Raw genomic sequence first — 23738 nt, 5'->3', positions numbered from 1 at the left:
TTTACTGTCAGTAGGCCGAGGTTTATTCACGCAACAAAAAGTTGCAGAATTTTCCATTATCTTGAGGATTTTTTTTTTTATATACAAGAAACTGCCGTGTGATCCTTGACTTATACTCACCGGTTCAGAAGATCCAGATACATGAACGGAGAATCATCCGGGCGAATGCTGATGACAAAATACAGACCCCGGTGTCGGGTGTGCAGGAAGTGACCGCCCTTGTGTTCCTAGAAGACAGAGCCATAGGGTGGTGAGTGACGGGGACAGTAACTCTAGTAATATCGGCCATATTACTTTTCACCCATCGCTCCCAGATGCAGATGAGATGAAGGAAATCGAGGCTTCTCACCATGACCACAGGAGCTTGGTCTGATGGAAGAGACGACAGCTTCAGGTACAGGCCATCAGCAGAAGCAGAATTTGTGGAGAGGCCGTGATCTGAGATGACTGTAAGGAAAGTAACAAGAAAAATAGAGACGTCTGTACTGCTTAGCCACGGACGACTGACGTGGCTGCTAGGCCTGGAACATCCGAATCTATTAGCTCATCCCTAAGTATCACATATTCCCTTACATGACCTGGCACAGCCTAAAAACTTACTTGGGATTATGCTTAGAGCTGCTAGAGAGTTAAGGAGACTGAGGACTATACTTGCAACTGCCAGAGGGGGAAGGAGACTGAAATTGAAGTTTAAAGAGATTATCTTATCTCACTATATAAGTAAAATTTCAATTTACCTTACTAAGCACTATATTTCTATATGAGAAACAAAAACATAATTACTTGGAACTATACTGACAGCTACCAGAAGGTGAAGTAGACTAACTGGGGACAGGATTTATAGCTTCCAGAGTGGAAATGAGACTTACTGGAAATTATATACAGTATACTGCTGGGTGAGGGAGGAATAGATTTACTAGAACACTGCCAGGGAACTATATTTACATCTGTCAGCGTGGAGAGTAGACTGACTGGGAATTTACTGGGATCATATTTAATCCTGAAGAGGAAAGAGACTTACTGGGAACCATATTTCTTTCTGCATCTTTCTGACAGAGTGTGTATATATATATATACACACATACATATATTTATGTATTACACACACAGTATATACACTGCTCAAAAAAATAAAGGGAACACAAAAATACCACATCCTAGATATCTCTGAACGCAATATTCCAGTTGCAAATTTTTATTCATTGCATAGTGGAATGTGTTTAGAACAATAAAACAACAATTATCAATGTAAATCAAAATGAATACCGTATTTTTTCGCTTTATAAGACACACCTGATTATAAGACGCACCTAGATTTTAGAGGAATATAAGAAAAAAAATATTTTGAGCCAAATAGTGTGCAAAAAACTTTAAATAAAATATTATTTTAATATAGTAGACTCAACAGCAGCATTGTAGGTAACGTAAGAACAGTCCCATGTACCGTAAGTAACAGCAGGAACCATGTTCTGGCTAACAAGTGAGGAGAAACTTTATTCTTCAGGCACCGCAATCTTCTAATCAGGGAATCCCAGGAATTCCTCATCACTGCCAAATAGTGTGTAAAAAGTTTTAATTACCGGTAAATAACAAAATATTATTTTAACATAGTAAGTAGACTCAACAGCAACATTGTTGGTAACATGTAAGAACAGTCCCATGTACTGTAAGTAACAGCAAGAGCCATGTTCTGGCTAACAAGTGAGGAGAAACATTAATCGTCAGACACTGCAATCTTCTAGTCAGAGAATCCCAGGAACTCCTCATCACTGCTGTCAGTCTAGGAAGCTCAAGTCCTCACAGTCATTAGTATCACTTTCCTCACTGTCCTCAAAGAAAACCATCTTCGGTGGCATCTAAGGCATTGCTAATTCCACATTTTTTGAATGACCATATAACCGTTTCATCCTTTACTGATTCCCATGATGTTTTCACCCACTCACAAACTTGAGTAATGGTGGGCCTCTTCATCCGTCCAGTTGGTATCAGGTCATGATTGCCAGCAGCCATCCATTGATTCCACTCTTCTCACATGTAGACTTTAAACGGCTTGTTTATAGAAACATCGAGAGGTTGCAGCTGGCTAGTAAGCCCCCCTGGAATTACCGCAAGATGGGACTTCACTTCTTTAAACACTTTTTTTTGTGTTTTCACTAATATGTGCCCTGAACTGGTCTAGCACTAACAGGGATGTTTTCTTCTGAAACCTCCAGGACGTTTGGACCACACTTTATCAACCCAGAATCTCATTCCGTTCTCGTGCATTCATCCTTTCTCGTGAACGTGCATAACTCCTCGTGGGATAGCTTCTTTGGGCATGTTCTTTGTTTTAAAAATTAACATTGGTGGCAGTTTTGTGCCATCGGCACAGCAGGACAACACAACTGTGTAGTGGTTTTTTTCATGTCCTGAAGTTTTTACCGTTACGGTTTTGGCACCCTTTGCATCAACAGTCCTGTTGGATGGCACGTCAAAGGTTAGAGGGACTTCATCCATATTCCCAATCTGGCCTAATTCATATCCATTTTTCTTTCTGCTGTCAATTACAAATTTGTGGAAAGACAGAATCTTTGCTTCATATTCTTGTGGCATTTTTTGCGCAATTCCAGTTTTGGTGCGCATAGCAAGGCCACATCTCAAATCTGAAGCACCATGAAGATGATCCAGTGAAGTCATTGATGCCTTTCTCAGCAGCAATCCGCTTGGCTTCGAATATAATCATTTTTGTTGAGACCGAAAGGCCATTATTTCTGTGGCGTATGATCCATTCTTTTACGTCCACGTCTAACTCTGGCCACTTTGCACCACGCCTACGAAGACCAGATCTGCTTTTCCCAGCTCATCCTCCTGTATCCCATGGAGGTCTGGATTTGGAATGATACTCAAAATCAAAGTGGAAAAGCAAATTACAGGCTGATCCAACTTCAGTGGAAATTTCTCATGACAAGCAAAAGATGCTCAGTATTGTGTGTGGCCTCCAAGTGCCTGTATGACCTCCCTGCTGTACAACGCCTGGGCATACTCCTGATGAGGCGGCGGATGGTCTTCTGAGGGATCTCCTCCCAAACCTAGACTAAAGCAGACGCCAACTCCTGGACAGTCTGTGGTGCAACGTGACGTTGGTGGATGGAGCGATACATGATGTCCCAGATGTGCTGACATCAGTGAGGCTGACCTGAGGTGAACTGATGAGCGTGGGAAAAAGCTCAGAATCTTTCCCACGCTCATTAGTTCATCTCTGGTTAGCCAGGGAGGCTGTGCAGAGATAAACTAATTCATTCTGGCAGTGGTTTACAGCGGACCGGCCGCATTAGCACCAGTCCCGTTGCAAACCAGTTAAACCCTTCTGATGGATTGCAGCGGGGAACCTGACTGCACAGCGGAGAGGTAAGTTGCTTTTTTATTTTTTTACAGATCCATGGCTTTTTTTTTTTTGGAATAGCAGATGAATAAATTTGGTCAAAAACTTGTGTTTATTTCATTAAAATAATTTTTAATTAATGTCTGTGTGCGTTTTTTTTAACCCTTTACTATTCTAGGGTTAATAATGGATAGGTGTCCTATTGACACCTCTCCATTATTAATACGGCTTAAAGTCACCTTCCAATAGCAAGGTGACATTAGCCCATTAGCCACCGCTACAGGGCAATGGGAATAGAGAGGCTAAGTGCATCTTATAGATGCGCCTTTTCTGGGGGCAAATTTTTGTAGCCAGGGGGGGGGGGGGGGCAAAAACAATGGCCCCTCTCTAGGCTATTAATATCTGCCCTCACTGACTGGCTTTCCCTCTCTGGTTGCAAAATTACTGCGGGAGCCCACGCATTTTTTTAACGAATTAACCCCTTAATTTAACACCTAGATGTCACAAATTTTCCGCACATACCCTAAATCTAATTATTAGTCCAAGACATAGAAAAAACTTAATTAAATGAAATGGTTTACTATATGTACTGTGTGTATATATGTCTATATCTATTCTTTCCTTTGTGTTTTAACTTGTCATTGGGTTCCATTATATGTCCATTTTGCAAACCGGCGAGAAAATCTCGGCATACGGATGCAATACGGATGCTTACATGCGCAAAAAACGCAGCCACACCTTGACAACAGATGACATACGGATCACTGTTCAGAGAACATTTCTGCGTATTACGACCGTAAAACACGGTCTGTATTTTTATACGTTGTGTCTGACTCCAGCCTAACTGAAAAGATGGTAAAAAATTACAAGATTTCCAGACTACTCAGGTCCCTTCATCAGGCATAGAACAACACTAAATCTGAAGAGTTGCATATTTATGCACAAAAAGGCACTGGAAGAATGCAATAGATAAGACAAGTGACAGGAAGCAGAACTATCAATGTGGGACAAAACAGTTGTGGCCATAAATATTGGAACAGTTCATAGATAAGGAGTGTGAAAGTTTTACTGTTCTGTGATTGAGGTCTGGTTGGGCTGTGGCGCCCCCAAATAGTCTGGGGAGCACATTGCTTAGTTGATATGGAAAGACATATATCCATGCCACACATTCATTCCTGCACGGAGTGTCCAAGGTAGTCATAAGTTTATACTCCCAAATTTTTCTGTCTCTCTGAGATTTGAAGTTTCATTTTAATACAAGTAATTTCATACAGCTGTGATCAGGGAGACAAAACTGTTTGGCCACAGGTAGATCTATTCTTTTTTCTTTTATTGTGTGGTCATAAGAATTCATCCTTGTTCTAAGCTTTTGCCCTGTCTCCCCTCCATACAGACCCCCAGCTGGACATTATATATATATATATATATATATATATATATATATATATATATATATATATAGCTCAGTGTGTGTGTATGTATCAAGCCCCGCCCACTTCACATAGCCCTGCCCACTGGCAGCTGGAGAGCGGGGTTGCAGAGGAAAAGTGCGGGACGCGGGTGGAGAGCGGGGATGCGAGGGAGAGAGCGGAACACGGATGGAGAGCAGGGCTGCGGAGGGATAGAGTGGGATGGCGCGTGGAGAGCAGGGCTGTGGAGGAAGGAAGCAGGGCTGTGGAGGGAGAGAGCGGGGCTGTGGAGGGAGAGCGGGATGGCGCATGGAGAGCGGGGCTGCAGAGGGAGAGAGCGGGATGGCGAGTGGAGAGCGGGGCTGCGGAAGGAGAGAGGGACGCAGGTGGAGAGCTGGGCTACTGAGGGAGAGAGCGGGACAGCCAGTGGAGACAGGGGCTGCGAAACGAGAAAGCGGGATGGAGAGCGGGGCTGCAGAGGGAGAGCAGGATGGCCAGTAGAGAGCGGGACTGCGGAGGGAGAGAGCAGGATGGCCAGTGGAGAGCGGGGCTGCGGAAGGAGAGAGCGGGACGGTATATTTCCCCTGTGGCTTATACTATATATCCCCTGGGGCTGATTCTAAAAGGAGTAGGGTGAGGTGCAGGAGGAGGCCGTGTAAGGGTATGTGCACACGTTGCGGATACTGCTGCGGATCCGCAGCGGATTTGGCCCTGTGGGTCTGCAGCAGAATCTCCTACGTTTAGAGTTCCATTCAAGTCAACCTATTTTCAAAAACGCTGTGCACATGCTGCGGATTTTTCCGCGCAGATTAGCTGCGGGTTCAAATCCGCAGTATGTCAATTCTTTTTGCATCTCCGCAACGTTTTTACACCTACTCCACTATAGGAAAACGCAGTTATAAAAATGCAGGGGAAAACCCACACATAAACTGCACCAAATCTGCAGGTAAAACGCATGTCATTTGATCTGCGGATTTACCTGCGGATTTAGCCAAATCTGTGCGAAAAAATCCGCAGAGTAATCCGCAGCATGTGCACATACCCTTAAAAGCAGAAGCATGAGGTGCATCAATACTTGGGTAATCATTTAGTTAATTTGTGTTGCAAATCTGTAGTGTTGAATATACGATGTGAAATGTTTTTATGTGCAATATAACCATTATAATTTGTTATAACTAACCACAGTTAGTTACTTTGCCCGGGCAACGCCGGGCTCTTCAGCTAGTTTGGCACATATAACTAAGTACACCACATTAGATGTAATGCAGCTGGAAGTACCTGGGATCTTGTAGTCCTGATGCGAGTTGGGGATCTTTATCTCATCCGTGGTCATTATAAATGGACAGTTTTTACATTTTTTGTGTTTGCAGGGAAAGTTTCCTGTAACTGTTGGAGAGGACAGGGAGGTTCTGACAATGATGCTTCTTAGATATGGGGGGCTGCCTAAAACACAGGTGTGGTGGTCTGTAAATGTGGATTGTAATCGGCCACCTTTCTGTAGTAAAGGTTGTAGTTTCCGACTTTCTGTGCAGCTCCCCTTGGCCTCAGAAAGACCTTTTTGAATCAGTGCTACCATCCAAGAACAAATGAAGGAGAATAGAATTATTTGGTATTTGCTAGGACACTGCCTGGGAACTATACTTTTACATCTGCCAGAGGGGGAAGTAGACTTATTTGGGATGAAGACTGACTTTCTAAATAACTGGAGGCTATATTTACAGCTTCTAGAGGTGAAGTAGAATTGACGATCTACTTAAAGGGACCCAGTCATCAGATTTGTGCTGCCTGAATCACGGACAGCATGAATACGACACTGGCTACACGACTGCTGCTAGTTATGTTAAACTGCAACATCTCAGAGAAAACATACTTTAAAGGGCCGTCCGGGGACTAGATGTCTTGACTGACTAGTCCATGGAAGGTTCCTGTCTGACGTCTCCCCATCACAATCCTTCTGAATGACAGGTCTCTACCTATATACAGTACACAGTGGTGGATAATAACTTGTTTGGACCTTTTTATCTGACATTAAAAAGACAACCCCTTTAACTTGCGAGGAACAGAGGATACAATCCTTGTAGATGAGGAGGTCGCCTTTGGAGGAAAGAATGAAAAGCTGTGAGATCATGATTCCACATCAACCCTAAAAATAAAAAAAAAGAAAGAAAAGAATTACAAGAGAAGCTCGATGGACACCATGTGCTTTTTCAAGGAAAACATCTTCAAGAAAATGCTGCCAATAAGTGTTAAGTGCGTGTTACGGCACTCCCGCAGGAAAGCAGGGGTATTACATCGCATCCCATACTGGTGCTCGATGGTTATAAAGTCCCTTTTATTATTTTTCTGAGGTAATTTTTTTTTATTCTCTTCACGTCAAGGCCAAGTTTGGATTTTTAGAATTTTATTTTTAAACCCATAGAATATTTTGTTTTCAGTCAATATGACACTGAGTGTGAGTGTGTGCTCAGGCATATCGGGCAGGTGGTGTCTGCTTCATACTGCCAGAACCTACCTCTTAACAACAGTGACCAGAGCTAGCTCCGATCACTGATGTTTAACCCTTTAAATACCCGTCAGTCAAGATCACAAGATGCCGATCCATTGCCATGGCAGATGGAGCTTAACCGGAATTCACTGGGGATTATATTTATTGCTGCCAGAAGAGGAAGGAGACTTACTGGAACCAGATTTATTTCTCTGTGAGAGAGAAATACTATAAATACCTTTTGTGGTGACCTATATTCCTTATATCAAAGAAGGTCCCACACAATGGCACATAAAAAGTAATCTTTATTTATTAACAATGCAATTCAATAATTAAAAAGAAGGTGCTAGACCATTAGAGAGACAAAACAGTCATAGAAGCATCACTTTACAGAATATTTCATTATGCAAATACATTCTCATATGTTGAGTATCGCTGGAAGGGATTAACATGATTTTGCTTTCTTTTATGTTCATCAGCTGACTATCCTCAGATATGTCCCGCTATATGGGGGTATCACACCCTCCTAAATTCCCTCAGTTAAATACCCATACTTAGCCCAGCATAACCCAATACCATACAATAAACGTAAGTGTGAATATAGTAGCATACCATGAGCTGATGATGCTTCCTGGAACGTCCCTCATACCCCGACGCGCGTTTCGCTGTGCTTCATCAAGGAGGCGAAACGCACGTCGGGGCATGAGAGACGTTCCAGGAAGCATCATCAGCTCATGGTATGCTACTATATTCACACTTATGTTTATTGTATGGTATTGGGTTATGCTGGGCTAAGTATGGGTATTTAACTGAGGGAATTTAGGAGGGTGTGATACCCCCATATAGCGGGACATATCTGAGGATAGTCAGCTGATGAACATAAAAGAAAGCAAAATCATGTTAATCCCTTCCAGCGATACTCAACATATGAGAATGTATTTGCATAATGAAATGTTCTGTAAAGTGATGCTTCTATGACTGTTTTGTCTCTCTAATGGTCTAGCACCTTCTTTTAATTATTGAATTGCATTGTTAATAAAGATTAATTTTTATGTGCCATTGTGTGGGACCTTCTTTGATATAAGGAATATAGGTCACCATAAAAGGTATTAATAGTTAATTTGTGCCACATTTCCCAGTATAGGGATGTTGCTAATTGTTTGGGAAATTTGGTGAATATGAGAGAGAAATACTGTAGTATTATTTGGAACTTACTAGGACACTGAATGGGAAGTATGACATCTGCCAGAGAGGGAAATGGACTTACTGGGGACTATACTTATAGCTATCAAGAATGGAAACAAGATTTAATGTAAATGACATATATTGCTGGGCGAGGGAGAAACAGATTCACTAGGATACTGATTGGGAACCATATTTATTATACTTAGAGAAAAAAAATATATAAAATATATGTGTAGAAATTGCAGGAACGCGGGATGCAGCGACGGACAGGAGCAAGAGCAAGGGTTAGGAAGTTTAAAAACGGGAATACTCCACGCAGGGAGGTAAAGGGTTAAACAGTATAAATGGAAAAGGATGCTGTAATGTAAAGGGTTAAGCAGGGGATTCAACAGATTAGATGGCAGAGGATATTGTAAGAAGAATGAGGGTCCAGATAACGGCAGTTCTTGTGAAGCACTTGTGTCAGGAGTTCCGCCAACTGTAACTCCTGCTGACAACTCAATGGCAACCGCTGGCGTGGTCCTGTGGGCCTTAATGTCCTGTCTTCTGGCGGCAGCATTCGGTCTCCGGTACCTACCGCTAAGCCTAGTCCATAGGTTGAGGTGGCTGGCGAGGGTGAGGGTCACAGTCCTGTACGAGCCCAACGTGGCTCTGAAAATAGACACTAATGAAGTCAGGGCTGTTATGATTGAGTCACCGTAGGAGGCAAAAATAGAAATGCTAGCTAAGTCCAGAAAACCAGAGAAGTTGGCAGCTATCGGATTGCAGACCCCTGAACCTATCAACACAACTAGCAGTAGCCGTGGGGGGCTGCTACGATGCCCTAGGCCCCTCGATCACAGCCAGAGGACTACATAGCCTAAAGACAGAAAGGGAAATCTAAACTGCCCCAGAGCAGACCCCAAAGCAAAAGGCAGCCCCCCACATATAATGATGGTGAAGCAAGAAGAAAGAACAAAACACAGACAGAAAGATAGACTGAGCAAAGATGGGACCCAAGCTAGCTTAGATAGGAAAGGACAGGAAGGCTGCTGTCTGCAATCCGTGAAAAACCCTATGAAAATAAGAGCCAACAAGCTGACAGTAAAAAAGGCCCTGAAGACGCTAGGCTTCAAAAAAGGCTATGTCAGTACTCAGGAATATTCTGAAGACAGAGCAACAGGCAAAAGGAGATTCAGCTCACCCCAGCAGGGAATGGCAGAATCCAGAAAAGCAAGGAAAACAAAACACTAATGCAAAAAGGCAAAGCAGAAATCTTAGCTTTAGATGAGCAGGAATCAGACTGGTTTCCTAGAAGTCCACAGAGAAATCACCCGCAGGCCAGAAGGGCGTCGGCAGCCTTATATCCAGTCATTAACTCCACTCAGCCAGTCATCATCATCAGCCCCAGGTGTTTGACAATCAGGCTCACTACCTTTCTTCACCAGAAGAGGGACTTCCTCGGGCCTCAGCAGTGAAGGGGAAAATGAACTCACAACACAGGGTGCAGGTAAATATTCTCTGGCAACATCAGGGCGCAAGGGTCAGTTCCGTATATGGTCACTCTTATGTGGCACGTGTGCATGGAGCATACGGCACCTTGTTCTCTGGTCGCTAATGTGCACGCAGCACTTTCTTCTTCATGATGAGCGCTGCCTGTTTGTGCCAAGACTCAAGCGCCGACAACCACTGGCGCTCAGCTTCTCTCTGATGGTCACCGGCACGCTGCACATTCCTCTGCCACTCTGGGTACCGCTGCTGGCGGCGGAAGATGACGGATGCTGGCGCTCCCTGGATGGAGCATTCTCCTCCCTGGCTGCTGCTGGACACACAGCTCCCCTCAGCACAGCGGCCCCTGTCCTGTTCTGCACGGTGTGCACGGCTCTGCTCTGTTCTGCAGAGGTCCCTCTGCAGGCGACGGGTGCTCCCTATGCGGCCTGGCGCAGCGCCAGTGCTCTGTCTGGGGAGGGGAAGCGGAGTGCGCCACTCACCTGACTGCGCGCTGCCCTCCATTCGCGCCAAACTGCTCTGCTGCGCGCGCTTTCTTCTTTAATTTGCCCACCCCCCTCGGTCGGCAGGAAGCTCCACCTCGCTTGGGCTTTCCCCAGGCAACAGGGGAAGGTCCACCTCACTAAAGCTTCCCCCGGGGAACAGGGGATTCAGCCTCTCTAGTTCCGGACCCGGCACGCAGGTACCCGCTGTGCTCTCGTCCCCCTTACAGATATATCATATAAAAATAAATATTTCTTATCGCCACATTCGTAAAAAGTCTGATCTATGAAAATATAACTATTTAACAGTACGGTAAAGAAAAAAAAAAAAACAAATCACAATGTCAGAATTACCATTTTTAACTTGCCGCCATAAAAAAACGCCCAAAACGTTGGATTAACCCCAAAAATTGTGGAAATAATTCCATCCGTTCACTGAGCAAAAGAAGGGAAAGATAAAAATGGTGCTGAGGTCGGAAAATTAAAACTTTTTCACAAAATGTGAAATTTTTCTTAATCACTAAAATATGAAAAAAAACAAAAAAAACAAACGGCACCTCCGACGTCGCCATCAACACACCGATCTGTAGAAACATTCATTTTACCTCAAATCAATGGCAGAATGCAGCCGGAGACACTTGGATGCGATTTTTATGAGGTAATTTTTTTTAGTGAATAAATGGTTATATTTTGTTTCATATCGTATTATTGACTAGCAGCCGATATAATCGTGACAGGGCGCCACACTGAACTGTATCTCCCTACAGTCACCTCATGACAAAAAGACACAAAAGCGCGGGAAAACATCCTCGCTAAGTTATTGGCTGAGCCCGCTGTCACTCGTCTGAGAGAGGCGGGGCGACGTCGTGTCCGTCAAAGGCTTACAGCTCAGCCGTTCATTGGCTTAGCGCTAGGTCACGTGACAAGCGGCTTTGTTGCTAAGCGGGCGGCGCGAAATCTTACAGCCAATTAGAACACTACTAGATGAGAAAGCCCGCGAAAAGAAAGCCCGGGAAAAAGAGAGCGCGTCAGTCACAACAGCGGAGAGCGGCGCAGCAGCAGAAGTGACACCATGCCGCGGGATTACCAGGCCGACAAAGGTGAGGAGCCCGGGAGCAGCGGACAAGCGTGTGACGGCAGCGGGATCGGGATGAGTGACTGGCGCAGGGCACTGTGACTGATACAGGCGCCTGCTGTTCCAGTCCTCCACCAGCAGAGGGCGCGCCGGTATCCCCGGCCTCTCCGCGGGCTGCCTCTTGATCCCGAGCGTGTGGCGGCGGCACCTGTAACTCACCAGGCCGGGAATCCTCGTCCTAAAGGCGGCGGCCTGCGGGCCGCGGAGATCAGGGCGGCCGGGGCGCGGGGCTTCCGTGTCCGGGTCACGCCGGTCATGTGACGGGAGAGGTCTGCAGGGAGGAGACCTGGCGGCCGCATGTGATCTTAGTCTGCTCCAGAGCCCCACTCCCCGCATACACAGCGCTGTGCGGGCGCTAATGTAGGCGTTATAGATTGTCGTTAACCCCTTCCTACAAGCGATGTCTGCAGCTGTTAACCATTTAAATGCAAGGAGCGATGGTGTCCGGGAGCCCATTGGCCTCATGAGATGCGATCGTGGGGACTAAGGCCTCTTTCACACATCAGTTTTTGCCTTCAGGCGCGATCCGGCTTTTTTTTGTAAAACCGGATCCGGCAAAATGCAATGCCGGATCCAGTTTTTCCCCATTGACTTGCATTAGCGCCGGATCGTGCCGGATGGCATTGCGTTTCATCCGTTTTTTGCCGGATCCGGCAACTTGTCTCATTCCGGCGTCTGGAAAAAACGGCTACGGTAACGTTTTTTTGTCTCCGGCGAAAAAGCCGGAAGCGCCGGATCCGGAGCTTCCAGCTTTTTGCTACAATGAAAGTCTATGGGCGCCGGATCCAGAAAAAGACGGATCCAGCCACCGGATCCGGTTTTTTTAAGTCTGCGCATGCTCAGATCCAATTGGCCAGCCCCCAGGAAACAGATATAACCTGCTAGACGGATCCAGCAAAAAAAACGGATCCGTTTCTACAGTTCTCCAAAATTTATGCCGGATCCGTTTTTTCTAAAAATAGCCGGATCCTGCCTGACGGCAAAAAACTGATGTGTGAAAGTAGCCTAAGGCTGAGTTCACACGTGGCGTTTTTTCTGCGTTTCCGTGGCGGTTTTAACCGCGAAAGCGCGAAAAATAAGCATCCCATGCATTCCTATGGGATTCCGCAATGCTGTGCTAATGCTGCGGTTTTTACCGCGGCGGAATCGCTTCACGGTGAAAAATGCAGCATGCTCATTAATTTCGCGGAATCGCGGCGATCCCGCACACATAGGAATGCATTGTTCCGCTTACTTCCCGCATGTGGCTGTGCACACCATGCGAAAAGTAAGCAGAACAATTGCGGATGGTACCCACGGTCCGGAGGAGAGGAGACTGTCCTCCGGGCTCTGGGTACCATATCCCTGTAAAAAATAGAATTTAAAATAAAAAATATTGTTGTTCTCATCTTTCGGCGTCCCACGCAGCCTTCCCGCCTCTCTCCACGCTCCCGATCCCAGTAGTCCTTTGCGAGCGATGACATCCATTCTCGTGGGATCGCAAAGTCTCGCGGTCATTCGCTGGACGTCATCGCGGTAATTGTCGCAAAGGCTTACTGGGACCGGGAGCTTGGAGAGAGGCGGGACGTCGGAATGTGAGAATAACTATTTTTTTTCATTATTTTTACATTCTATCTTTTACTATTGAGGCAGCATAGGCGGCCTCAATAGTAAAAAGTTGGTCACACTCGTCAAACACTATGTTTGACGAGTGTGACCAACCTGTCAATCAGTTCTCCAAGCGATGCTACAGATCGCTTGGAAAACGCTAGCATTCTGCAAGCTAATTACGCTTGTAAAATGCTAGTTTTTCCGCGGGAATTTAAAATGCTATTTTCTCGCGGTAATTTCCGTGAGAGTTCCGCTACGTGTGAACCCAGCCTGATGGGCTGCTGATGACCCCTGTGCCTGCATTACACCCGCCCCCTGGGGTTCATAGCAGACAGTGACTGGTGCTGCTGCCCTGATCTGTATATAGGACAAGTAGCAAAGCCTCAAGCTGGACTTATGGATACAGGAAAAAGTGATGAACGTTATTAAAAAAAAAAAAAAAAATATCCGCTTCAGATTACCCTCTTGCCCCTTTTAAAAACAAAAAAACACACATTTCAAGAACAACTGAGGCTATGTGCACACGTTGCGGACCTCCCGCGTAAGTTACCGTGAGAATTCCGGATTCCATTCCGCGGGAATATCGCATTTTAAATTCCTGCGATTTTCCCGTGGAAAAACTAGTGATGTGCAAGCGTAATTGGCTTGCAGAATGCTAGCGTGTTTTGTAAGCGATCTGTAGCATCGCTTGGAGAACTGATTGACAGGTTGGTCTCACTTGTCAAACATAGTGTTTGACGAGTCTGACCAACTTTTTACTATTGAGGCTGCCTATGCGGCATCAGTAGTAAAAAGGTCTAATGTTATAAATAATAAAAAATCGTGTTCTCCTTTCAATACCCCGCACAGCATCTCCAGGCCTCCGCGATGCTCTGGCAGGTCCCGTTCCCAGCAATGACCATTGATGATGTCGCGGTCTTGCAAGATCGTTACAGTATCGCGAGACAGCGACGTCATCAAAGGTCATTATCGCAATGCATCACTGGGAACGGGACCTGCCGTGTGTATTGCTGAAGCCTGGGGACGCTGCGAGGGACATCGGAAGGTGAATATAACCAGATTTTTATTTTTTTACATATATGTATTTTTTTAATTCTATTTTTTACGGGGATATGGTACCCGGAGGACAATCTCCTCTCCTCCGGACCGTGGGTACCATCCGCAAATGTTCTGCTTACTTTTCGCATGGTGAGCACAGCCACATGCAGAACAAGGCATTCCTATGTGGGCGGAATTGCCGCGATTCCGCAAAATGAGCATGCTGTGTATTTTTCCGCGATGTGATTCCGCTGCGGGAAAATCCACAGTATTAGCACAGCATTGCGGAATCCCATAGGATTGCATGGGATGCTGTTTTTTTTTTTTTTGCGGCAAAATCACGCGGAAAAAAACGCCACGTGTGAACGTAGCCTTATGAAGGCGATGGGCGGTCACCAGACACTGTTGGGAGTTACTTTTCTTTTGTTCACTTTGCGTTTTGTTAATGATAGAAATAAACTTTTGTCACTTCTATTTTTTTTTAAACCATTCTACTTTTTGTAACATCTTTTAAGTGCTGTACATCCTGTATTATACTCCAGAGCTGCACTCTTCTGCTGGTGCAGTCACTGTGTACATGTATGACATTACTGATCCTGAGTTGCATCCTGTATTATACTCCAGAGCTGCACTCACTATTCTCTTGGTGCAGTCACTGTGTACATACATTTCATTACTGATCCTGAGTTACATCCTGTATTATACCCCAGAGCTGCACTCACTATTCTGCTGGTGCAGTCACTGTGTACATACATTACATTACTGATCCTGAGTTACATCCTGTATTATACTCCAGAGCTGCACTCACTATTCTGCTGGTGCAGTCACTGTGTACATACATTATTATTTATATAGCGCCATTAATTCCATGGTGCTGTACATGAGAAGGGGGGGGTTACATACAGAGTTATAGATATCGTTAACAGTAAACAGATTTACAATGACGGACTGGTACAGAGGGGAGAGGACCCTATCCTTGCGGACTTACATTCTACGGGATAGTGGGGAAGAGACAGAAGGTCGGGGGTGCAGCAGCTCTGGTGGTGATGAGGCAGCAGAATGGCCATTGCAGGCTGTAAGCTTTCCTGAAGAGATGGGTTTTCAGGTTCCGCTTGAAGGATCCGAGGGTGGTGGATAATCGGACGTGTTGAGGCATGGCATTCCAGAGGATAGGGGATATTCAGGAGAAATCTTGGAGGCGGTTGTGTGAGGAACGAATAAGTGTGGAGGAGAGAAGGAGGTCTTGAGAGGATCGAAGATTACGTGAGGGAAGATATTGGAAGATTAGTTCAGAGATATAGGGAGGGGAAAGGTTGTGGATGGCTTTGTAGGTCAGTGTTAGTAGTTTGAACTGGATTCGTTGGGGAATTGGCAGCCAGTGGATGGATTTGCAGAGGGGAGAGGGGAGAGACAGGGGAGGAGAGAGGTGGATTAGTCGGGCAGCAGAATTTAGGATAGACTGGAGTGGTGGAAGATAGTTAGCAAGGAGGCCACAGAGGAGAATGTTGCACGAGATGATAAAGGGAATGTAGAAGAGTTTTAGTAGATTGAGGGCTGAGGAAGGGACGGATTCTGGAAATATTTTTGAGTTGGAGGTGGCAAGAGATTGGACGTGTGGTTTGACGGACAGGGCAGAGTCGCGAGTTAAAGGGGTTTTACACTAAGCGATATCGCTAGCAATATCGCTAAAACGTCACCGGTTTTGTGACGTTATAGCGATATTGCTAGCGATATCGCTATGTGTGATACTTACCAACGACCCGCTCCCCCGCTGTCCATCGCTGATCGCGCGAGATTGGGCAGCTCCATTTCTCGTCGTCAGCTTCCTGCTGTGACGACGAGCGACGCTGGACGCGGGCGGGAGGACGTCAGGATCGCTGAGTGTGAAAGGTGAGTATCGTGCGCTGCGTCGCTGCTGCATCGCTGTGAGATCTGCCTGTGTGGCAGCTCACTAGCGATCATTTAGCGATGCACCAGCAATCCTGACCGGGTCGGATCGCTGGTGCATCGTTAAATGTAAAAGGGCCTTTACTCCGAGGCAGTGGATTTCAGGTGCGGGGGAGAGCGTATTGTCGTTTACCATAATAGATAGATCGGGTAGGAAAGATACATGAGAAGGAGGAAAGATAAGTTCAGTTTTGTCTACACTGAGTTTTAGGAAGCGAGAGGTGAAAAAGGAGGATATAGCTGATAGACACTCCGGGATTCTGGACAGCAGAGAGGTGACATCTGGGCCAGAGAGGTAGATCTGAGTGTCACCTGCATACAGGTGGTACTAGAAGCCATGGGACTTTGAGTTGGCCAAGGGTATAGATGGAAAAAAGTAGGGGTTCCAGGACAGAGCCAAGGGGGGCGGGATGAGGTGGGAGTGGGAAAGGCTGAATGTGCGGTCAGAAAGGTATGAGGAAATCCAGGACAGGGCAAGGTCTTTGATGCCAAGGGAGGAAAGAATCTGTAGCAGTAGGCAGTGGTCGACTGTGTCGAAGGCAGAGGACAGGTCGAGAAGGAGGAGGATGGAGAACTTTCTGTTAGTTTTGGCTGTGAGTAAGTCATTAGTAATTTTGGTCAGGGCAGTCTCAGTGGAGTGGTGGGGGAGGAAGCCAGATTGGAGGGAGTTAGAGAGGTGGGAGCAAAGTTGAGCATGGACATGCTGTTCAAGGAGTTTGGAAGCAAACGGGAGCAGTGATATGGGGCGATAGCTGGGCATGGCAGTTGGGTCAAGGGTTTTTTTTTTTTTTTAGGATTAGTGTTATGGTGGCATGTTTAAAGGCAGAGGGGAAGGTACCAGAAGATAGTGCTAGGTTGAAGAGATTGGTTAGGGCTAGGATGAGCATGTTAGTGAGGTTGGGGAGCAGGTGGGAAGGGATGGGGTCAAGTGCACAGGTGGTGAGGCGTGATTTGGAAAGGAGATGAGTAAGCTCTCCAGTGGTGTTGGAGAGGCAGGTTATTAGGGAAGGGCAGAGGTCTGGTATGTGGAGTGGTTGGGGTGGTGGAACTGTAAAGGTTTGCCTTGTTTGGTCGATCTTGTTCTTGAAGTAGGTGGCAAAGTCCTTGGCAGAGATGAGGGAAGTTGGAGGTGGCAGTGGTGGGCGGAGGAGAGAGTTGAATGTGCTGAACAGTTGTTTGGGTTGTGGGGTAATGAAGGTACAAGGTTTGTGAAATAGGTCTGTTTAGCAGAGGTGAGGGCTGATTTGAAGGCAGGCGTGTTTTCTTCCAATGCCGCTCCACAACTCTGGATGCTTGTTGAAGTTTTTTGGTGAGGTTGTTGTGCCAGGGTTGCCTATTGATTTGTCGCACTTTGCAATGCATGAGAGGCGCGACTGAGTCTATGGCTGATGTGAGGGTGGCGTTACATTACATTACTGATCCTGAGTTATATTCTGTATTATACTCCAGAGCTGCACTCACTATTCTGCTGGTGGAGTCACTGTGTAAACTATCATGTCATGATTTCTTTTCAGAAAAATTCAAGACTTTCCTACAGGAATTCTACAAGGATGATGAGTTGGGGAAGAAGCACTTTAAGTACGGCACCCAGCTGGTGAGCGCCATATACTGTGTGCGGCTCTTTATACAGCTCACCTGTCTCTCGCCTGCTGACGTGGTTGACGCTATTTTCTTCCTCAGGCTAACATAGCACACAGAGAACAGGTGGGTCTGTACATTGACCTCGATGACCTGGCAGAAGAAGACCCCGAGCTGGTGGATGCCGTCTGTGAGAACACCCGCAGATACACCAATCTGTTTGCGGACGCAGTGCAGGAGCTGCTGCCCCAGTACAAGGAGAAGGAGGTGAGCGTTGCCCCTTACAAGTAGCAGACTGCCTCTGTGGGCAGGACTGCTCTCATCCGGGTCTGTCTACTCTAGGTGGTGAACAAGGACTCCCTGGATGTCTACATCGAGCACCGTCTGATGATGGAGCAGAGAGGCAGAGACCCCACAGAGATCCGGGACTCCCACAATCAGTATCCCGCAGATCTCATGCGCAGATTGTAAGTCCTGACATGGAGAAAAGCTTTGGGGTTCCCCGTATGTTCTAAATCTAGGAGCCGCTCCTACTTTTCCCTATCGTAGGAGCTGAAACGCTTTCCGTTTTAATTTTTTTTGGGGGGAGCGGGGAATGCTCAGCCACAAGCTCTTAGTACAGACTGCATCATCAATCTCTACTGAAGAATTCATGTGGGCAACGTCTTGGCTTTACTCTGACTTCTCTTCCAGTGAGTTGTACTTCAAGGCTCCCTCCACTTCCAAAGCCCAAGTCGTCCGCGATGTGAAGGCCGACTCCATTGGAAAATTGGTGACTGTGCGAGGAATTGTCACCAGAGTGACGGAGGTGAAGCCCATGATGGTGGTGGCCACATACACCTGTGACCAGTGCGGGGCGGAAACCTACCAGCCTGTAAGTGGTGACCTGTGTGGAGATGTCTCCATCCCTTCTTCCTTCTACTCCATGTAACCATCTTAATCTCCTGTTACAGATCCAGTCGCCGACCTTCATGCCGCTGATAATGTGCCCGAGTAAGGAATGCCAGACCAACCGCTCAGGCGGGCGTCTTTACCTGCAGACCAGAGGGTCCAAGTTCATAAAGTTCCAGGAGCTGAAGATCCAGGAGCATGTGAGTGCGGAGAGGGCATCCGGGCGTTGGTTGTCCAGTTCAGGACTTGCAGCCTTGATACGGATGCTGATAGGCACCTGTATTACAACCATCTGATCAGTTCTGTTATTTTAGAGTGACCAAGTCCCCGTCGGTAACATCCCTCGCTGTATGACAGTCTACGTTCGAGGGGAGAACACGCGGTTGGTCCAGCCTGGCGACCATGTCGGTATCACTGGAGTGTTTCTGCCTATGCTTAGAACTGGTTTCCGGCAAGTAGTCCAGGTGAGGATGATGGTGGCCCAGCGCTCTCCCGTGTGTGTGTGTGTGTTCTTGCTACACAACTAATGCTTACCACCCCTGCAGGGGCTGCTGTCGGAGACCTACCTGGAGGCTCATCGGATGGTGAAAATGAACAAGACTGAGGATGATGAGCTGGGAACGGAGGAGCTGAGCGAGGAGGAGCTGCGGCAGATAACGGGTGAGGTGGGAGGTTACTGGTGTGCGCGGCTACTACTGGGGCAGAGCATACGAAACGTTTGTTGACCCCGGAACTGCTTATTTCTAGAGGATGACTTCTATGAGAAACTTGCTGCCTCCATTGCCCCTGAGATCTATGGGCATGAGGATGTGAAGAAGGCCCTGTTGCTGCTCCTTGTGGGCGGTGTGGACCACTCACCCCGTGGCATGAAGATCAGAGGTCTGTGCTTGCCTAGTGTCCTCATGGTGGTCCTGACTTGTTATCTTGCATTTCACTGACTTTCTTCTTTTGCAGGGAATATTAATATCTGCCTAATGGGAGATCCTGGAGTGGCCAAGTCTCAGCTCTTGTCCTACATTGACCGCCTGGCCCCTCGCAGTGAGTGCATCCCTGGCTGGGTTGTTGCTGGTCTGTTCTCCCTGTCTGTGGAATATCCTGTGACCGATCCTCCTGTCTCCTAGGTCAGTACACCACAGGAAGAGGCTCATCAGGGGTCGGTCTCACGGCTGCTGTCATGAAGGATTCGGTGACCGGAGAGATGACCCTGGAAGGGGGCGCCCTGGTGCTGGCAGATCAGGGGGTTTGTTGTATTGACGAGTTTGACAAGATGATGGATACTGATCGAACCGCTATTCACGAGGTCATGGAGCAGCAAACAATCTCCATTGCTAAAGTAAGAAACTCATGAGCCAATCATGACTGCAGGAAGCAATGGCCAGACATTAACACTTCTGTTATAGGATGTGGCAGGAAAGGGTTAATTACATTGTGTTTACTGACTAGGCAGGTATAATGACCACCCTGAATGCCCGCTGCTCAATCCTCGCTGCTGCCAACCCGGCGTACGGAAGATACAACCCAAAGAAGACGGTGGAGCAGAACATCCAGCTGCCGGCCGCCCTGCTGTCTAGATTCGATCTGCTCTGGCTCATACAGGACAAGCCTGACCGAGACAATGATCTCAGGTATCACAATTGCCGTTACCGTCCTCGTGCCTCCTGATGCCCCCACTGTGCCCTCACCTCTGTCCTTTCCCACCAGGCTCGCCCAGCACATCACTTATGTCCATCAGCACAGCAAGCAGCCACCCTCTCAGTTCCAGGCCCTGGATATGAAGCTGATGAGGTTAGTCCCTCACCTAAGTCCTCGCGCCTCGTCCCTCCTGTCGGGATCCTCGTCTTACTTTTTTCCTCCCCCCCCCCCCCCCCCCGTAGACGTTATATTACAATGTGCAAAAGCAAACAGCCCGCAATCCCAGAATCCCTTGCTGATTACCTGACCGCAGCTTACGTTGAGATGAGGAAAGAGGCGCGAACCAACAAGGACACTACGTTCACCTCTGCCCGGACCCTGCTCTCCATCCTGCGTCTCTCCACCGCTCTGGTAAGGGGGTCTCCTCGGGGGATTTTGTGGTTTGGACTTTTTTTTTTTTTTCCTCCTTCTAGTGTCTTCTGTCCACTGAGCTCCAAAGTGCTGTTCGTGCAGGTAGCTGCATACTGATCTACTGTAGGGACAGCACTTCCGCCGCTCGCTGTGACACGGCTCTACACCGCCGTTCTGCCCCCTGACAGGCCGATGTTGACAGGCAGAGACAGGAGCAACTGCTGGTGAATCCTGGGAGCATTGCACTTGTCTCGGTCTGACAGTGTTGGCGAAGCACTCCGGTATGTAAAGTTGCCTGACGCCATCATTTTAAGGAGACTTGTAGTCTATCACTATTTCCATGTCGCTTTGGTTCATGGAATGTGATGATCTTGGTTTCCTGGTTGTCACCTTACTCCTACCCCCCCAGGCTCGCCTACGTCTGGAGCAAGTTGTCGAGAAGGAGGACGTGAATGAAGCCATGAGGTTAATGGAAATGTCTAAAGACTCCTTGCTGGGCGACAAGGGGCAGACGGCGAGGTAAGAGGCTGCGATCTCCGTACCGCCGAGACTCCTGAGCCCTGTTTATAGATACGGTCGGCAATCGTTTCTCTGTATTTTCTCCAGGACCCAGAGACCCGCTGACGTCATCTTTGCCACCATTCGTGAGATGGTTCCTGAGAAGGGACCACGAAGTGTCAAGTACTCTGAGGCCGAGCAGCGCTGCGTATCTAAAGGCTTCACCCCTGCACAGATCGAGGCGGCTCTAGAGGAGTACGAGGAGCTGAACGTCTGGCTGGTCAACCATGCCCGGACCAAAATCACCTTTGTGTGATTGGACTCTGCCTACATCAGACTGCTATTACGCTTACAATCGAGTCAATGACATGACTGGTATATTATTGTATATGTTTTAACCCTCACATTTCCAGGAGTGAGTGAGCTGTGTATGTTACAGAATTACTTCTCCTATAGCTGCCACTTTTGTTCTCCACCGCGGAGGCTGTATCTGATGGGAATTGCAGTCTCCGGCGGAAGTACAATAAAGACTTTTTACTAAAGTGGCATCTTTCGCTTTTGTAGTGGAAGAGCGTGTGTATGCCTCACTGCTCACATGGAGCAGACTTGTGTGTTGGAAGGGCTCTAGCACCTTGAGACTGTCACAGGAAACCGGCGGTCCACACTAGGGCAGATCATGTCTGGGAGAGAGTCTCCATTGAGATCTGCGGCGCTAAGCCTAATCATAAGGCTATTATGTACTTGCCACATACAAAATGGACTCGTCTGACTTTGGGGGAAACAAATGTTGATCGAAAGGATGCCTACTATGTGTACCAACCTATACATCCAGATTATCGTATATCTGAAGGTGCCATCTTTGTAAAGAACCAGCTCTCATATTCTCAGTTCCAGGTGCTAACACTCTTCATGTAAAAAAATGGGTTCCAAAATTGCAGCTGATGTGACGGATATTGTTTCTTCTCAACTTGGATGATTTAAAAAAAATTGTGGCTGAGTCAAAGGAAAGATGCCTCTTTGTTCTCAAATATTCACCATCCTTTTGAGTGTGGTCATAAGTCAGACTGGCCCAGCAGCAGATTCTAGGAACCATTCTGGGAATTGTATTGGTCCTGGAAGTGTTTGTTCTTGTCAAGAGGAAATTTCCTTGTATCCTGAGACCTGAGGGTTGTATCAAGGAGGCTACAAAGCAATGTCCATCCTACGTTCCCTAAACTCTTGTCTTGTGGTTCAGTGAGCGCTGTCTGCTGCAGATAATGTCCAAGCAGAATCAGGAGATTTTGGTTAGGTCTGGATGACCATCTTTACTTCCTGGAGGACTTGAATAACTCTTAAAATTGTGGCTCTGTCCATGCAAGTCCTCTTAAAAAATAAAGGTTTTGGTTAAGTTATGTGCACACATTGTATTCTGCGTTTTTCTCAAAAGCTAGATCTCTCCTCTACAAGGCTGGTCAGGAGATCTTTATCTCCTAGTTTTGAAGGCTCTCTTCTATCCTTGGATGCCTTTTTATCAGCCCTGGAGTCAATGTTGTCTTTATGCCTTATCAAAGGTGGTGGCAGGCAGTAATAATCTTAAGCCCTCGTTACACACTGCGATATCGCTGTAAAGTCACAGATTTTGTGACGTTGCAGCGATATTGCTGCATGTGATACCTCCAACCGGCTCCCCCGCTGAGCTCCTGGACCATTCCTTGTCGGCCACTTCCTGCGGTGCTTCCTGTGGCAGCGACGAGTGGAGCCGGGCGGGAGGATGCAGGATCACCGCGTCTGACAGGTAAGTAGCGATCCCCGTCCCCTGCGATGTCGCTGGTGAGATCTGCCTGTGTGGCAGCTCACTAGCAACCACCTAGCGATGTACCAGCGATCCTGACTGCGTCGGATCGCTGGTGCATCGCTAGGTGTAACTACCCTTATGCTCAAAGAGGGCCTGGCTTGGGATTCTGCCTGCGACGGCTCCTTCCAGAGGTAGGGGGTCTGAGTAAGGGTCTCTGCGGATTGTATAGAAACCCTTATTACAAAACAAAGCTTTCCAGGAAATGGCGTATTAGAAGTTTTCCATAACACTGCGCATATCACAAGCGGTCCGAGTAGCCCGTGCAAAATCGCAGTGACTAGTCCAATGATGAAACTTGCCAATGAAAGTATGGGTTCATGAAAGAAAAATCAGAGCGCTCTGCTGCCATCTGAGCGCTGTTCAGTTTCAGGAGGTCTCCAAGGCTTGTCCTGCTAGTAGGATTATTGCCCATCTGATTGAACATACTATTCTAGCCTCTGAATCCACAGGGCAAGACAACTTAAAATTTTAGTACCCATCCTACCCGAGCTCTCTACATCCTTTGCTGAGAGTGTGGACACTTCACTTGAGCTTTTTCAAGCTGCTACATTCTCCTGACCTGTCTTGTAAGGGCTTGAAGAATCTTACAGCCTGTATTTTATTTTTTTTTTTTTTTTATTTTTTTTCCCCCCTCAACCCTTTGCACCAGTAATGGATTAGGAGGAAAAATTAATGATTTACCGGTAATTTGATTTTCCAGAGCCAATTTACCCCATGCTTCACATCCCCCCCCCCCTTTCCTTTATTCTGGAAGAACTGATGTTTCCGTCACTT

The 23738-nt window shown here is 47.0% G+C and overlaps 2 protein-coding genes across 6 annotated transcripts in view; one reads left to right on the top strand and one right to left on the bottom strand.

Annotated features, from left to right (window-relative positions):
* AP4M1 (adaptor related protein complex 4 subunit mu 1) overlaps positions 1 to 11860 on the bottom strand; it is a 48308-nt gene extending 36448 nt beyond the window's left edge. The window contains exons 1-5 of one of the 5 annotated variants that reach the window (XM_073551656.1): positions 9624 to 9719; positions 9018 to 9091; positions 6841 to 6913; positions 350 to 438; positions 121 to 227 (exon numbers count right to left, since the gene is read on the bottom strand). In XM_073551656.1, the coding sequence (XP_073407757.1) occupies positions 121 to 227; positions 350 to 438; positions 6841 to 6898 (254 nt within the window). In that variant the 5' untranslated portion in view covers positions 6899 to 6913; positions 9018 to 9091; positions 9624 to 9719. Of the gene's footprint in view, positions 1 to 120; positions 228 to 349; positions 439 to 6840; positions 6914 to 9017; positions 9092 to 9623; positions 9720 to 10410; positions 10502 to 10764; positions 10790 to 11015; positions 11206 to 11704 lie in introns of those variants that run through there. The other 4 variants (XM_073551655.1, XM_073551654.1, XM_073551658.1 and 1 more) reach the window with 4 other exon arrangements.
* MCM7 (minichromosome maintenance complex component 7) lies at positions 11361 to 21672 on the top strand. The gene is made up of 16 exons (XM_073551653.1): positions 11361 to 11510; positions 17635 to 17714; positions 17801 to 17965; positions 18041 to 18165; positions 18392 to 18572; positions 18652 to 18789; positions 18904 to 19053; positions 19135 to 19249; positions 19337 to 19468; positions 19544 to 19627; positions 19711 to 19922; positions 20033 to 20214; positions 20291 to 20374; positions 20464 to 20632; positions 21042 to 21151; positions 21239 to 21672. Exons 1-16 carry the CDS (start codon positions 11483 to 11485, stop codon positions 21444 to 21446), a joined length of 2163 nt encoding a protein of 720 aa, XP_073407754.1. The 5' UTR covers positions 11361 to 11482; the 3' UTR covers positions 21447 to 21672.
* Positions 21673 to 23738: the final 2066 nt, after the last annotated feature.

Source organism: Dendrobates tinctorius, unplaced genomic scaffold, assembly GCF_039654945.1.
Source record: "Dendrobates tinctorius isolate UK_male_01 unplaced genomic scaffold, ASM3965494v1 ptg000178l, whole genome shotgun sequence".
NCBI classification, from domain to species: Eukaryota; Metazoa; Chordata; class Amphibia; order Anura; family Dendrobatidae; genus Dendrobates; species Dendrobates tinctorius.
This window is presented reverse-complemented; position numbering and strand designations above follow the sequence as displayed.